The 16013-nt window shown below is 39.1% G+C and overlaps 3 protein-coding genes across 6 annotated transcripts; 1 reads left to right on the top strand and 2 right to left on the bottom strand.

Annotated features, from left to right (window-relative positions):
• Window positions 1-941: 941 nt before the first annotated feature.
• On the bottom strand, window positions 942-3505 carry LOC135945678 (zinc finger protein 385B-like). Of its 3 annotated transcripts, XM_065493507.1 has the most exons (8): window positions 3365-3505; window positions 3158-3196; window positions 2926-3021; window positions 2525-2728; window positions 2368-2470; window positions 2086-2305; window positions 1683-1942; window positions 942-1363 (listed from the first exon to the last, which is right to left on the bottom strand). In XM_065493507.1, the coding sequence occupies exons 3-8, from the start codon at window positions 3000-3002 to the stop codon at window positions 1187-1189; spliced, it is 1041 nt and encodes a 346-aa protein (XP_065349579.1). In that variant the 5' UTR covers window positions 3003-3021; window positions 3158-3196; window positions 3365-3505; the 3' UTR covers window positions 942-1186. The 3 variants fall into 3 exon arrangements, with proteins under 3 accessions (XP_065349579.1, XP_065349597.1, XP_065349588.1); XM_065493525.1 differs by lacking the exon at window positions 2926-3021; XM_065493516.1 differs by lacking the exons at window positions 2926-3021; window positions 3365-3505 and having other exon boundaries at window positions 3158-3303.
• On the top strand, window positions 3356-5308 carry Tsen34 (tRNA splicing endonuclease subunit 34). The gene is made up of 6 exons (XM_065493537.1): window positions 3356-3491; window positions 4213-4451; window positions 4502-4642; window positions 4697-4814; window positions 4868-5029; window positions 5090-5308. The coding sequence occupies exons 1-6, from the start codon at window positions 3440-3442 to the stop codon at window positions 5275-5277; spliced, it is 900 nt and encodes a 299-aa protein (XP_065349609.1). The 5' UTR covers window positions 3356-3439; the 3' UTR covers window positions 5278-5308.
• On the bottom strand, window positions 5294-9343 carry LOC135945662 (venom serine protease-like). 2 transcript variants are annotated; one of them, XM_065493488.1, is made up of 10 exons: window positions 9162-9343; window positions 7540-7804; window positions 7335-7484; window positions 6514-6715; window positions 6427-6447; window positions 6172-6365; window positions 5994-6116; window positions 5862-5944; window positions 5488-5802; window positions 5294-5434 (listed from the first exon to the last, which is right to left on the bottom strand). In XM_065493488.1, exons 1-10 carry the CDS (start codon window positions 9226-9228, stop codon window positions 5412-5414), a joined length of 1443 nt encoding a protein of 480 aa, XP_065349560.1. In that variant the 5' UTR covers window positions 9229-9343; the 3' UTR covers window positions 5294-5411. The 2 variants fall into 2 exon arrangements, with proteins under 2 accessions (XP_065349560.1, XP_065349567.1); XM_065493495.1 differs by lacking the exon at window positions 6427-6447 and having other exon boundaries at window positions 9162-9339.
• Between the last annotated feature and the right edge of the window lie 6670 nt (window positions 9344-16013).

Below are 16013 nucleotides of genomic sequence, written 5' to 3'. Positions count from 1 at the left end.
ACCTTAAATTCGCAGTAGCACACACAATTTTGGTTACTAAAAATTAATCTGTTGTGATTCTTCCGACTACTTGGTACTAGAAACTTCCGGACGTTTCCAAAGTAAGTTACAGAATCTCAAGTTCGTTCGACATTCGTTTCCAATTTACTTTTTCCATATTGACTTTAATTAATTATTCTAATCACGTGACGAATTAATTTTCCAACCAATTGATGTACCGTAAATTCTGACATTAAAAATACACCCAATTTCATCCCTATTAATTGTACAGACCAATAAATATGAATCAAATAAATTCCAAATCGCGACTTTAACTTCAAACACTGGATTTTACGATATTGCGATAAAGAGGTAGTTGAGTTACTTATTGTCGTGTTTCAATCATCCGAAACCTACTTCTACAAATCATTTAGGACTACGGATCAAGGATATTTCTACGTTTGGCAATCTTTAAAACTCGCACTTTCCCACAGCCAAAAATTTACACAACTCATTCACCTAAGCCGAAACGACACATTAAATCTACACGCCTGGTCTCGACGAGCATCTTTTGTCGTGGTTTAGGCCTTGCCCGTATTTATCTGACTTCTGTATCAACAATGGATTCAATCATCGTCGCGTCTACTCCGCCGTACATTCTCTCTGCGAAGGGATAAAAAGGGCGACACCGACGAGAAACACGGCGCTCGACACGCCCTGTATTCTCGTGTGAATAAATAGCAAGACAAACAGCTCAGAAGCTAGTCGAACCAAAAGAGATGACGCTCTCTCGCTGGGTGTTTGTTAAGCACTTGTTGAAAGTAACAACACTCTGTACTTACATTCATATGCAAATTGAATTACACCTTTGGCACCTACGCACCAAATTAATCTCTTTCTCTCCCAACCGCATTGAAATGCTAACAACATTCTACCCAGGTCGTTTGGAATGAGAATATTGGTTTCAAAGTTTCATTTGGCGCGTTTATCTTTATTTAGGTAATAACTTGTCATTGTTATAGTTAATTATTTTGTATTGTAGTTTACGTAGAAGAGTAAGCCAATCGACTGTGAGCTCATGTTTTGATTTTTTTTCTCTAAATATGAGACAAGAAATGCAAAGCAAACGCAGACGCATCTACAAATTGCCTCAAAACCAAGTAATGGTTAAGGAAAATAATAAGTCTTTGATCACTGAATGCACTAATTAGAGCATGTTGCCGCGCACAAAACTGGCGCTCAGAGGGGTCAGGTATGCTGTCGGATTGACCTTTTTCTTCTTCTTCTTTTTCGTATTCTGTTTGAACCTGGATGCACCGCTTCCATATGGGCTGTGTCGATAGCGTCCAGAAGCTTTTTCTTTGTGTTTGCGCGATTCTTGATGCTGCACAAGCATTGCGACTTTAAAACTTATTGATAAAGTGTGATTGCAGGCAAACTGAGGTAAAAATACAACAGAAATGTAAGAAAACTCTGAATTAATTAATTGCCATTATCATGACAATTTCAATTTTTAGTAATCATTAAAATCTTCTGCATTTTACAGAGATCAAATACGTAGCCAATATTTCACACGGTGAATTCGCATTTTGAAAAAGACTAAAAGAAAATTACTATAATTTCTGACATTTTTTATATGTCCTATCTTTGTTGAAGACAAAATGCAAAAAAATAATAATGCATGAGGCATGAAATGTACATACTTGTGTTAGTTGCTGAGCAGAATTCAGATTCAATTCGCATATATCGCAGACGTAGTTCCGCAGACTTGCAGGCGATTCTTCTCCAGGAACTGTTGGCTCTCCAGGGAAAGGTAATTGGGGTGGAGGGGGCGGGGGCATAAGGACAGAGTCAATCTGGCTTGGTGCCAAGGGGGGCTGGAGTGGTGCAGGTGGCGGTACTGGCATCGGGGGGATCTGACCGCTGGTGGCCAGTTTCGCAACTCTTTGCTTGTGTTTGTTACCTGAAATACATTATTTTCAGAGGAGTTAAAAATTGATCTTAGGAAAATTCTGGGAATAGTGCAAATTTTAATAACCAGAGTTAAAATATATTTAAATGAATAATTTATGAAATGTGCAACTGGAAGAGCAAACAATTCGTTACCGGAGAGGTGTGTTTGTAGCTGCTGAGAAGAATTAGCTTCTATTCCACAAGCTTCACACCACAGAGAGTTGCCTTTAGTGGTAAACTGCCCGGTCGCAGAAAGATCATTGAGAATTTGCATTGACTTTACTTTCTTCGCATGCTTGGCTCCTGTTAAATGCATGTCCAGCACACTCTGTCCCGAGAAATCCATGTTGCAGACCTCACATCGGTACACCAGCTAAGACAAACAAACAAATACAGTGAAATTACTTAAATTCGACGGGAAAAGGTTGTACATACTTGATTTTTCTTAGTCGGCAATTTTCCTAGGATGTTGTCCATTACTGCTTTCGTCACTGGGTCTGCCGAGTATCCCAGTGACGTCGTCGTTACCTCTGTCGTCCTGTTGAAACAAATTTCAGACTCCTAGGTTTCATTTGGAATGGATGTGTCCTACGTGTGTTGCTGGAATATATGTGAGGTGGGGTACTGGATGTAATTTTCCGTGGAAGTGCTTGGTCCATACTGGTTGTACGTATTTTGAGGATTCGTCAAAGGGTAGCTTGGGGCAGGTACGGGCTGAGGGGGTGCTTGGTGAGGTTGCTGTTGATGGTAGTAGTCCATGGGCGCAGCTCCAGAGGTGCAATCTGGTCTGTCAAACCTGCAACAAGAGTAAGACCTGGGAATTAGAATTGTGATCGCACCTAATGGTGAACTCTCTTAAACATTCAACTTTTGCTAAGACGATGATATTTTAAATCAATAATTTTATTATTTAAAGGAGTACATTATATAGATTCCTATATTAGCTAAGACAAGCTAATTATTTTCTTTGATTTCCTGTCCTTTTCCAAGTACCTGATCGCGATAGCACCTCTATTTGCCGCTGCAGCTGCGTTGGCAGCCGTAAGCGGCAAAACTACACCTACGGGCATCAACCACACACCGAGCAGCCTAAAACCGAGTCCAAAGATCCGTCAGTTCAGATTTCAAACCTGGTCAATAAAGTCTCAACAAAGGAGTCGACAGCAAAGGAAAAAACGATATAAAGGGGCGACTTTCGGCACGCCGGGACTCGGCGCGTGTTTACCTGTTGCTTGTTCGACAGCAGATTCGGCGAGGACGATTCCTGAAAGCAGTCGGCAAGTCAAGGTCGGTCGGCAAAAATCAGTGTCGGCGAGTTTGTGCCAGGCACAAACAACAACAGCGCCATGAAGGATGAGATAAAGGGGCGTGGCTCAGCCAGCGGCTACCATCGAGCCGATTTGCACGCATGCATTTGTTGTTGTTTACCTACCTGCGACGGACGTAAACACAAATACCGACCGGCTTCTCGTTTCACCACGTTTCGGCTGCCGAATCGCGCCTCGGCATGATTACCCTAGTCGCCCTGAACGGCGAGGCCTTCGTCTGGAGTGCGCACGGTACACGAATATTGTGTTTTGTTGTGTAATATTGATTTTTACGCGCTGAGGGACCGACAGCTCGCTCTGCCGTCTCGCTACTCTATGGATTTTCTCTGGTTCTGCGCCCTCACCCCTTTACACGCCACTCTCTCTCTCTCTACTCCCATCCCCTGTGTGCCCGCGAGGACGCTCGGATCCTCTGTACTCCATATAGCAGATTTTTGTTCCCGATAATTGATGCCTCTGGAGCACGCAGCACTCGGCTCGTCGACTTAATTAATTCTCTCCGGTTGGCATTAAATTTTATATGAATGCGATGAAGCAGAACAAGGGGGATCGAGTCTCTTGCAACCCTTGGCATCAAAATTGCAAATCCTGAAATCCTCATAAGGATTTTGTGATTAAAATGGGAGCTTTGTGACAACTGCGGCAGAGATTAAAAATTAACTAGCAAAATGTTCTTTATGTTGATATCTCTGGCAACTCTGAATTTTATAACCCTTCAATATTATTAAATACTAGCGATCCACAATATATGGGGGGCTTTGAGACAATCCCTATTTAAATTTTGTTGCTTCCTGCATCCTACTCTTTTGAGTACTCTTGAAATAATATCTATTCAAATCATTACCTGACAAATGTTGTAACAAATACGAACAAAGACCTTTGTAAATTAGAAATAGCCGTGTTTTTGTCTTGATGTTTTCCCTGTCGATTAAAAAACTATATTTTATTTCAGATTGGCTGATATTGCGAAAAGAACATCGAATCTGTGGTAACCTGATCGGTACGCTGGGCATGCTTCCTCACCAGGACAAACACCTAGCTCTACCTTTAGCCCTTCTGCCTGAAGAGACGCGATTTTTGCTCCAAGAAAAAATTGCACGGCTTGTCGACTATGAATCTTTCAGAGAGAAACCCAGTGGCAATTTAAAAGAAAAATTTGAAGATTTTCGAAGACAGAGTTATCAAGATCAAGTCTGTTGAAATTTATGTTTCTAGTTTTATGCTGATTTTTACTTTCCCAGGTTAAATATTTCCAAGATGAGAGAAGGAGGAAAATACTGGAGATGGTTGATATTATTGTTGAAGGAAAAAAAAGAAAAATTCTGGGCAGTGTTCCTAAGAAAGGGAAAAGACGAAAATTAAATTATTCCACTTCAACAGAGGTGATTATATATTTCCTGGTGGACGTTTTCTTACTTAACTTTCATGATTTTCAGGCTGGATGCTCTTATTTAGAAGAAACAGTACTTCCCGATCGGGAGTCGGTTATCAAAGATGAGCTCAACAAAGTTGTGCCAATCCCTGAAGAAGCTGCATTAACACAAGTTCCTACTGGTAGAAACCAATCATCAAAATATTTGAACTGCTTCATAAAACTTATTTCCCAGAGGCCCCTTGGATAAAAGATTTAACCGTGACTGAAATACAGTACCCGATGCCACACAAAAAGATCGATTGGCTGAAATTGAAAACATTTACGGACTTATGGAGAAGAGGATTTTACGTCACTGCAGGCCAAAAGTTTGGAGGCGACTTTTTAGCCTATCCTGGTATTTGAATATTGCAACGTTTAACTGTCAAGAGCTGATTTTTGTTTTTTCCTTATTAAGGTGATCCTATGAAGTTCCATGCCCAGTACATCATAACTTGCCGGCTTCCAGAGGAAAGCATTCCTGCCTTGGAGTTCATCTCGCTTTGCAGGGTAGGCTCCTCAGTGAAAAAATCAGTTTTGCTTTCAACATTTTGTAATTTAAATGGTGAATCTGTTATTTACCAAACTCTTAATTGGGTAACTTAAGTTAAAACATTGGTGGTATGTTATGGGGTCTCTTATATTTATTTTACTTTTAAAATTCTTAGTTTGAATAGAAAATACATGAAAATAAATATAACATATTCAAATACAGATTTTAAAATGCTCCCAATATCTTGCTAGGCGACGCAAAAGTCATCTCCTAAAAGTATAATTTGTCAGTCACGAGAAATCCAAATCTTGAGTAAAAATTACCCGTGACTTGCTGAATCCAGTCCAAGTATTTAGTAACTCTTGTGTTGACTCCTGGGGAATCAGTAGCGCACCTGAATCCATAGCTTACAATGCCCACCAAATGTAATCTTCTTGTTTCTGGGTCCTGCCACATTACTGGTCCCCCAGAGTCTGCTTGACATGCGTCTGAGCCGCTTTTAAATGTGCAAATTTGGAGGTTGTCAATGTTGTTTCCAGAAGGGTAAGCGCTTTTGCACCTCTCCTCTGTCACAACTCCCAGCTCCACTTTTTGCAACTTTGAGGATGGTTCTCCGTTGTAAGCGGTGTTTCCCCATCCTGTGGTTTGATTTTGTTTAAAGTTTTTTTTTCTATAATCAGAGGCAGATTATATTTACCCAAAACGATCACTTCATCGTCAACGAAATCCCTGTCTTCAAATCTAAAGGGCAGGCAAACTGGTCCAACAGCTGAATCGAAACTGAAAGTTTATCTTAAAATTTGCTTTTATAAAATATTGTGAAACATACGGCATTTCTCTCAAGGTTTCAATGATGGCGATATCATTTTTCTGCGTCACCGTGTTGTACTGCGGGAAAGCCAAAAATCTCTGTATTCTGAATACTGCTGCCTTATTCGTGTCCGTCCCAGTACTGTTAAGATTATTTCAATGATTCTCAAGAATTTCCATTAAGGTTTATTATGCACCTTAAATCATGGTCGCCGACGAGTAATACAGCAGAGCTGGGCGACCTCTGCACGAGACAATGAGCTGCTGTGATGGCTCTTCTTGGCGAAATAATCGTCGCTCCACAAATCACTTGGGAGGACTCCAAATCCACCAACCCCGCCATCATGGGGAATTCGTTTATACCAGTTTCCGTTCCACCTACGATTCGGTTCTGAAATGTCAAATGAGTAAATGGCCACATTCAAAAGGCAGTGCTTAAACAAATTTCTAACTGTATCAAAATCGTCAACCTCCTAGAAATTCGAAATTTTGCGATTATTAACTGATTAAAATCGTGAGGGATTGAAATGTAAAATTACCGCTGATCTACGACCACAAGAGCATGAAGGTTGGGGTCTGCTGGTTACCACTGGGGGAGCGACCGTTGTCAGTTCGTTGGCTGGACGAATCTTGAGCTCGCAGAAAAACCTGCTGCCAGGATTGTACCTGGCGCCAGCTTGAAACACTATATTCAGCAGATTCGAATGGCTCAGGGTCAAGAAACTGCCGACACCACAGTAGCTGTAATCAAAACGAGTCCAAATTTTCCTAATTTCTACAGACCTAATGATGAAAATCTATTTTCCTAATCAACAAAAAATCTCAAAATTAGATAACAAAAATTGAATTAATGAAACCGGCCACCGCATGAATAATAATTTTTGTTTTTCCGCTTTTCAGTTTCTGCCTGCTTTTATTTGCCAAATGAGAATAATATTTGAAAAACTAATAATGAATAGTTTTGTATGTCTAATGAATTGTAAAAAATAGGTACATTAGCAAATAATATTTCATTTTTCAGTTGAAGTTAATTGCAGTTTTGGTGTATATCAAGCTGTTAATTTTTCCGTATTTCTATAGAAAATAAAAGGTTTGATATACACCTAGAAAGACGCATTTTTTTCAACTAAACAATTTTGACATCCTCATGCCTTCATTGGCATCTATCAATTAAGTAAATCATCCATGGTAAAAAATTTTAAATATTGATGGATAGTCTTTTCTCTTTACCCATTTTTGAATACTCTATTACAGTTCTGGTTTGAGTCTCAGCACGGTACCTCCAAACAATATTGTCTTATTAATGCTTTGAACATTTACAATTTTTCAACGTCCGTATCCTTAAAGGTGAAATTATTACCCGTGAGCATCCCGAAGCCTCGAATCTCCAGAAAGGGAGACCCAGAGGACGTCTCCACCCTCACAGGTATTGTCGCCAGGTTCCCCGTCGTCCAGTTGGATTTCTCTGCATTCCAGTTCGTGCCTCCAACCGACGGGAGCGACTGCGTACCTGGACGAAAGAGACACTTTGCAATCTGAGGAGGGACAAAAGTAAGTGTATTTACCATCTGCATGCGACGTGGGGCGCAAACGTGTTTGGATAGTTGGGCGAGTAGATGTAAAATTTGTCCGACGGCTCGACGTTTTGGTAGAAGTCGCATCCTGGCGTGATGCGGTTGCTGACCTGTGTCCTGTCGTCGTCCGAGGTGACCGTCGTGTTGCTTTTCGCGCCGAGCAGCACCAGTAGGCTGGTCAGGATCCGACCCGTGTCGTTGCTTTTGAACGGTTCCATCCTCATGTGCGCTCGCGGGTAGTCGGCCCAGCCGGTGCCTGCAGCCAGAGGAAGTCGAATGTTAGATCAAAAGCCGGGCGTCTTCACTTTTATCGCTTGCGAAGCGATGACTAGTAGGGTTTCCACGCATTTTCCGTTGAAGTTAAAAACCAAAATACCCAGCACGTGGCCCGATTATGAAACCGTGTCAAGATCACTCGGCGCTTCTTGAGGAATAAACGGAAAGTGCATTTGCACTGAGTGCATGCTGTGGTTTCTTATCAAATAATATAGTCATGATATTAAAGTAAATATCCATCAGGCTCTAATTCCATCTATTTTCGTGCAGCGACATAACCACAACGCAGAGTTAATTCTTTTTACTCGTTTTCCGATTTAATATATTCAGATCATTGCCTTGGAGGCACGTGGGAAATAAATAAACTGATTCAGATATCAATTTTATACGCTTATTAGCGCAGATAGCGTGAGTAGCAGTAAATATGGTTGCTTGTATGAAAGCCCTAATTGTATCTCATAAATCGCTCGCAGTCACTTATTACACTCCTCTTTACTAGTCGACGACTGTTATTATACCTGCGCCTGCTACACGAAGAGTGTGAAGATGCTATTAAAGCCACTTAAATGGCTATCTGAATATTGATTTACGTCACGAATTTTGCTTCAAACAACAGAGTAACGGGTGCGAAAAATTTTAAGTATATCTCGACCCTCGACCAGCAAACTGCAAAATAATTTCTCAAGAGAAAGATATAACATTTTATTATCCATGATGATGTTTCTAATTTATAAAAAAATACTAAAGGTAAATTATGAGAAAGACAAACAAAAGAAGGATAGTAAGATATGTCACATAGAAAAGGTTTTGATGACAAAAATTATTAGACATTTTTTATTGCAACACGTAAAATCTGGGATGATTTCTTTAAAGCCCTCCTTTTAAAATACAAAAATAGATATTAAATTGTATTTTGTAGCATAGGCTGTATAGTGTGGGCGAGTGTTTAAAGTATAGTGGTAAATTTTGCTGCTATTTTATTCACGAGTTTCAGCGGGTTGTTCGCTAACTCTACAAATGCCTTATTTCTCCTAATGTGATTATCCTGACTTTAAATGTTTGTAAAATGTTATGACTTGTTTGGAGAAATATAACGAATTGAATTGAATTTGTTTTATCTTGAGTCATTGGGTTTTTTTATTAATTCGAATTTAAAATTCCAATATAATTGATCATTTTCGTAAATTTTCTTAGTTTTAAAAAATAAAATCAATGAAATGACACCAGTCCACGTTTGTTCCCTTGAAATACAGAATTATCATAATCTACCACTAAAAACAGAATTAAAGTTATTACAAAACAAGAAAATAATATATGGAAATAAAAAATTCGCTCACCCGAAACATAAAGAGGCAAAAGGCACGGCAGCAGCAGCAGCAACGCGCTCACCGCCAGCAGTCGCATCTCGATGCCAAGTGATGAGCTGCTGGAGCCAAACGGAGAAAAGGATGCTCGCCACTCTCTTGTCCGTCGGGCACTGCGCGATACCTTTTGATGCGTACACGACGAGAGCGTATGAAAAGCCGGAGAGCACGACTGCAACGTATTTACCACCTTTGTGGATGCTTATTTGCACGAAGTTAATCTGACTGTCGGTCGCCGACAAGCCGCGGCCGCATTGACCTCCGTTAAAGTGGCCGTTATGCGACGTGGGATGGAAGCGATCGCTACTTTGATCTGCCCAAATCGCGACACGGGGCACAATAAATTAGCCGGTAACTCGCAAATTCTCGCCAAATCGCTGTCGGCTCTTGCGCGTTAGTTGGCTGTTTCCCTGAGCGAATATACAATTCGGCTGCTCTGCTTTGAGGTGCCAATACCAATTGCGTGGATTGCCTGGAAATTATATAAACTGCTGCTCCTTCAAGGGTACGCTCGCAATTGGAGCCTCGTGCCAAAATCGGAGACTTGCTGGGATCGATGAACGAATCGGTCTCTTTATTACTGCAGGAAAAGTTCATACAACTCTTCTTGTCACGGCTCTATTAACGTTTGACATTCAAGTAAGATTAATTATATATGTATGATGTTTCGTCAGATGAATGCGGACTATTTGAAAAAAAAATATGAAAATTGCTGTAATTTATAATTTATTTGAATACAATACTTAAATTTAGTTAAAAACATCTTACCTGATCAGAAATTTAGGATTAAGATAAAAAAAATCGGGGCAGTATGAAGTAGACAACTAAAGATTTTTATTTTTTACTGATTGCTGTACTTAATTTTTACCAAAACATAATTCTGGATCATTTTTCTGTTTTCTTACTATTTTTACAAATTTAATATAATAATCAACCAGGTAAAAAATTGTAAGAATTTAAATGATTATATTTTATCATACAATACAAAGTGCTTTTACTGCACTGAAGCGCCACGTTCGGCAAGTGTAGGAAGGATCGACGGCTCCGAGTTGTTATGAAAAGTGGCTCGAAAGAGGCATGAATCGCCTGAGCCGCAACATTTAATCGCGGCGGCTGAGAATTCCCACCGGTAGCTGGTGGCTGGGTCGAGTTACAAATTTTTTAGTGAAGTGAAATATTGGTAAACGACTCAAAGGGTTTAAGCCTGAGGCCAATTTTTGTTCCAGCGTTCTTTGAGATTTTTTAAAATTATTACCGTTAACTAAATCGCAGGTGCCTTAAACTTCATATAGTGGAGATGGTCACTATCTATTTTATTTCATGATTGGAAAGAATGAAATATTTATTTTATTTCATCTTTCTGAGTAGCATTATCATATCATATGACACCAATAGGAATCATAGAGGATAACGTCAGCACTTCCCGTGGGCTATGAGCTCACTGTGTCCCAATAACACTGCCAAGCGGATAACATGGGGCCCGAGTTGCCGCAGAGGAGCTCGGGCCTCATGTGGTCATATTTTCGACACTTCGCACAAAAGTCTTTCATCGAAACGCTAGACATTTGTCCCTAAAGCCGCTGGAAAGGTGCGAAAACCAGCAAGCGGCGAGTCAGGGCTGGTGCGCCACTTTCAGCCCGTTGAGCTATTTTAGCATTTCAAGTCGTTTAATTAACCCGCCTTTTACCGCATCTCTGACAGAGGGCATCCACTGATAGATTAGAAGTTAGCCAGATATTAATTGCAGAATACTTTTAACTCATGTAAACTGATTTTCCTCCTGTTTAAGTTGTTTTGGATGTGGGGGTGTGTGGTTGCACTGCTGACCAACAGTAAAATTACTTTGAATCTAAATTGATCCCTTAAATGTGTAATTATCTCCCATTGCCAAGACACTCCTATATAGGAAATACCTTAACAATGCGAGCCAACGGGCTTGTCAACCTCTCGATAAAATTATTTCAATATTCTAACAAGATATAACTCGTTTAATTGTCAGAGAAAGTGATTAAAAGAATTTTTGGATATTTTATTAATTATAAAAAGACCTCATGGTTTTTATTAAACAAAAAATGAGATCAACAGCAGCATTCCACCTTTCCTGGTAAACTGTTTGAGGACAATCCACTGACAAATAATTAGTTGTTTTTACTTTTTACACAAAATTTGTGTTACTATATATAGATCGCAATAAGAGCAGATGCATGAATTCTGTTTCGGGAGTGAAATTTCCTCTTTCAAGTTGCAGATATTTCCTCAATTGAAGCCAGTATCTTTTGTTGGCAATATTTTTTCAACTCGTTGAGCAGGTGCATATTAGCGAAGGATGAGCAATTAATTAAAATTCACTTGCTCGATCTGGCGTGCATTAGTCGATTAGCATGCAGGTGTGCCGGGAAAAACATCCTTCTGCGCGCGGAACTCTCTGCTCGAGCGCGGTTGTCTTTGTTGCTTTGTCTACTTTCGCTCTGTGTGTCCGACCGCTGCGGACGCTTTCGCAAAATGATAAATGGGGCTGGAGCTGAAAGGTGCGACTGTGTACCAGGCACGAATATCATGCATCCATCTACCCTCGCAGCAGCACAAAGCCGCCATTCTCTCATCCTGTTTACCCTCTCGCGCCACCCTTTCCTCCGCCTTTTTTCAGTCCGCCGCCGCCGCCGCAACCAACATCAAATTAAATTTATTGCTGTGAAGAGATCAATGCACGCTTGAAGTATAAATCAAGCGAAAGGGGCTGCGATTCTCAGAACTTCACCGCAGAAAACCGTCATGACTCATGATTCGACCGGATTTTTGTGAAAGAGAAAAGTGTCTGGTTCCTTGTTATGGAAATAGAATTTTTTCCATCTGTTTTTTTCAATTCTGTGAATTTATAGTTATAAATGGTACGGAAAAACAGCCGTTTCGTTCCACCAGGAAACGTTTTTTAGTACAGTATGCCATACCCAAGATCGTTAGCTTGAAATTCAGCTAAATAAATTTTTCAAACTTATTTTCTTTTTAAAATTTTAATCAGACTGCCACCTTGGATGATTTCTTTGAAAACTTGTTTTAAAATTCCAAATAATGGATACAAATATACATGACTCGACTGCCCCACTATTTGCCGAATCTTGATGAGTAAAACTAATTGAAACAAATTGGCAGTTGGTGTTTTTTCATCAAAGTCCTTGTGAATCTTGATTGGATGTCACTGATAAATCAAATTCCTCGACAAGAAATCTAAAGTGCGGCAGGTTTTTGGGCTGGGCTGCATTGCGATCGATCTCTCTCAATGTCTCAATTCTGTGATCCTTTAAAAACATGTTTTTCTCCACGATAAAAAGCAATTTGTTCTTACGTCATGGTTAATTTTAAAATTTCAATCTAAGCACCGTATCTTCAGATTAACTTGCGCTCTTAACTAAAAAAAATTATCACGATTTTAACTGCTCGAAGAGTCATTTCCTGTGGCCACAAACACTTAAGTTCGGCGGGCGGTCTCCGATTGAGTGACGTTTCTAGTATTTAGGCTGACCCCCGGCAAATCTGTGACACGGCAGAGTAGCAAGAACCCTGCCGCAGCTCTCTCCGCCTCAGAAAGCGGTGCGTGATCAATGGCGTGCGTAAGAATCAGCTATAACGGTTCGCGAGATGCATGCGTCGGAATGTGTAATCAGACGCGGCTAGAGTAGCGCTCGGTCGCTTCCTTATCAATAGCTAGCAAACAAGTGGAACTTTTGGCAAGTGAACAAAAAAGTCACAAAACATCTCTCTCTGTTTACTGCAGGCCACTCTGAATTTTCCATCGATGAGATACCCTTCTCGATATACGAAAAACAGAGCAAAGATCGTATTCTCATCACGTTTTCAACTACACCTGCTGCGAAGTAAATTTTATCACTTTGTTAGAAAAATACCAAATATGCACTAAAATCAAAATTTGTGCTACAAATATTTTGTCATAAAGACCGAATTAAAAAGGTTTTAAGCAATTCTATGTATTTGAGGAACTTATATTCCTTGAAGATACTTGTCTAATGTTAAAATATTTAGATCGCCATGCAAGTTTCTTAAAAAATAAGCCCCGAGTGAATAGGTTTTAACAATATTTAAAAGACAAGCTATGGCCGCTCTATAATGATAATCGCATGATTCATCTCACTTTTAAGAAAATAAATATATTTTTAACATGTTGCAATTCCTAACAATTACTGATGAATTGTCGGCTGGTGCTCATTCAGCTACAAATCACAACTAAATCACGTTACAAAAAAAATGAAAACAGAAAAATCCAAAGTCATATTTTAAGATTACATTTTTCCAACATTTTGATCTCTGAGAGTTGTTATAAATCACGAGGTAGCTGGTTCCACACTTCTACCACAGTCTTGGAGTGCATAATTACAATAAGTTGGAACCAAATATTTAATGTTCATCGTTTGCTCTGTTAAAGAATTAAGTTTAGCCAGTTTTGTATCATATTGGTGCGTTCGTTCAATTCCAAAAAAATCATCAAAATATTTTAAATATAATAAACTTGATTTAAAAATTTGAATCACATATATAAAATTCCAAAATATAAAGAAATCCACTCATAGGTACTCGTTTATTATTTCCGGTTGTCCACTTTCATTTAATGTAATTATTGTACATGACATGCGTGATCATAAACAAACTGAATTTACTCAATAATAAATTAAATAACGTAAGTAAACATCAAATACAGTCGAGTAAATGTTTTCATTGATTTGATTATCACAATTATTTTAAAAGTGTTTTAGTAATTCATTATTTAGAAAATATATTATTTTATGAATATAATATATCTTATCCCATAATTTGCATAATTTATTAAGTAATTAACAGAATTTAAGACATTTGCACTATCTATATTGACCAATGAAAAAATATAATACAGGGGAAAAATATAAATATTAGGTTCATTAAAAACAATTTCTACAAAACATAGATTTGCGTGCTTCAAATATTTGAGCGCAGTTTAAATATTACGTTTAATAATAAGTAATTAGTTTTCCTGTATAAATCCTTAAATTTATTTTACCACGCAGTGATCGAAGATGACATTTCCGTTTTTAGCCGATTCCGCCTTTCGTTTCCTTTTTCAGATCTGCAGGATATCTTTCGCAATACAGCGACGCGGCGCGCGTGTAGCTTTTGTTATGCATGCACGAATATAATAAAAAAGTGTCAGCGCAGCCATCATGATTGCCTTATGAGGCTGGCTTCGAGTCAGTGGCCTTTGGGCGCTTTGTCTCTTGCTGCGCGGTCACAAAAACAATCATCTTCTCTCTCTTTCTCTCGCTCGGCTCATTACAATTCCGTTTGTCACATGATCACCATCCGAAATTGTGCGCGACGCGCGTTTGTCCTCTTTGTTTTGTCCTCGGGTCGCTGACCTGTCCATCCTCCGAATTACTAATGGTGCTGGCCACAGCAAGGTGCGTGGGAGAACATCGATCTGTATTCTTTGTGCGACCGGCGACCGCGGGGCATTCATCTCCATTTTAAGTTCGCACACGCTGCTGGCGAATTACTGTTGTCTCTGCAACCGCATTTCTGCTCTCTCTTCCTGACCACCTTTGGTCAATGGGATGTATTGTTCGTAAGTGCTGCGCTCCACAGTCCGCACCGACACTTGACAAACACATATTATAAACGCTGTTTGAAATAAAAATACAAGGAGCAAATAGAGTTGAACACCACATTAATTTAAGCCACTTGGAGCCTCTCTCATAATGGGGGTTTGATATTTTTGTAATGGTGGTCCTGTAAAATCCGAGGAACATATTCAAACGCAGTTTAGAAGAATATCTCTGCTTTATTCTCTCAAATAATCGTGCGTGTAGTTAGATCAACAGAGTTATTTTAAGACCATTTAAACCATTTATAGGAGCAAAACGTATAATTTAATTAGTGCTGCTTGCTTAAAATAAATCCTCGTAACATGATTAATTTAGGAAAAAGCTAAAAGTATGCTTCAGAGGAATTACCAAAACGACCGCAATGGCCTTTATTAAGGAAACAAAAGAAACGTTGTGATTTTGAACCTTAAACCATTTTTCTGTGCTTCTAATTACTCTTAGCACGAATCACGCAATTTTAAGTCTTATAGCCTCATTTAAATCCGTCGAACATTGTCAAAAACTTTATTAATCTCTAGTGACAAGATGATAACAAAAATTACGCATAATTACCTTATCAACTGTCAATAAATTTGGGATTTTTCAAACACATATCATACCAAATTTGTTTTTTGGGGCGTTTTTCCAGTAAAGTAAAAGTTTCGAATTGAAACACCACTCTCCGTATACATCCGAGGGAGTGGAGATAAGAATCTATACTATATACATTGAAGCCTCAAGATATTGATCAATTCTATACCAAAATATTAGGCAAATCTGCCGAATACCCTGCCATATAAGCGATTCTATACGCGCGGCGCATTCTTGCTTAAGCTGTAAGGAATCTGTAAGATGGGCAAGATAGCCCGAACAATGATTTAATATTTCTTCTCTAAGTTTCTTTAGCTCTGGTTGCTTTTTTCTACAACAAGATTGCTTAAATTTTTCGTTGACATCATAAACCCTATATATAGGACAAATATGGTCCCTCTACGTTCATCCCTCTATTTCCAAGAAAGCCGTTCAAGACCTTAACATGTTGAGTAATATATATCTATTCTCCTTGAGATGTTCCAGTCTATAGGCAAAACGATACAGAGCCCCAGTTTTTTTTTTATAAAAAAAATCTTTACTTGATGTAAGCTATGTAGAATTTATTCGACCCATGCCCTATTGAATTGCACAAAAGCAATTTTTA

Source organism: Cloeon dipterum, chromosome 1 (assembly GCF_949628265.1).
Source record: "Cloeon dipterum chromosome 1, ieCloDipt1.1, whole genome shotgun sequence".
In the NCBI taxonomy this organism is placed as follows: Eukaryota; Metazoa; Arthropoda; class Insecta; order Ephemeroptera; family Baetidae; genus Cloeon; species Cloeon dipterum.
This window is presented reverse-complemented; position numbering and strand designations above follow the sequence as displayed.

Excerpts from the sequence above, each read along its gene's own strand:
- LOC135945678 (XM_065493507.1), bottom strand. The coding sequence starts at position 3,002 with ATGCCCGTAGGTGTAGTTTTGCCGCTTACGGCTGCCAACGCAGCTGCA. Across the intron at positions 2,306-2,367 it reads TGCCGACTAAGAAAAATCAA|CTGGTGTACCGATGTGAGGT; the intron begins GTATGTACAACC and ends TGTTTGTCTTAG. Across the intron at positions 1,943-2,085 it reads GCTACAAACACACCTCTCCG|GTAACAAACACAAGCAAAGA; the intron begins GTAACGAATTGT and ends AATGTATTTCAG.
- Tsen34 (XM_065493537.1), top strand. The coding sequence starts at position 3,440 with ATGATTACCCTAGTCGCCCTGAACGGCGAGGCCTTCGTCTGGAGTGCG. Across the intron at positions 4,452-4,501 it reads GACAGAGTTATCAAGATCAA|GTTAAATATTTCCAAGATGA; the intron begins GTCTGTTGAAAT and ends TTACTTTCCCAG. Across the intron at positions 5,030-5,089 it reads CGACTTTTTAGCCTATCCTG|GTGATCCTATGAAGTTCCAT; the intron begins GTATTTGAATAT and ends TTCCTTATTAAG.
- LOC135945662 (XM_065493488.1), bottom strand. The coding sequence starts at position 9,228 with ATGCGACTGCTGGCGGTGAGCGCGTTGCTGCTGCTGCTGCCGTGCCTT. Across the intron at positions 7,485-7,539 it reads CCCCACGTCGCATGCAGATG|GTACGCAGTCGCTCCCGTCG; the intron begins GTAAATACACTT and ends TCTTTCGTCCAG. Across the intron at positions 6,448-6,513 it reads CTTGTGGTCGTAGATCAGCG|GAGGTTGACGATTTTGATAC; the intron begins GTAATTTTACAT and ends TCGAATTTCTAG.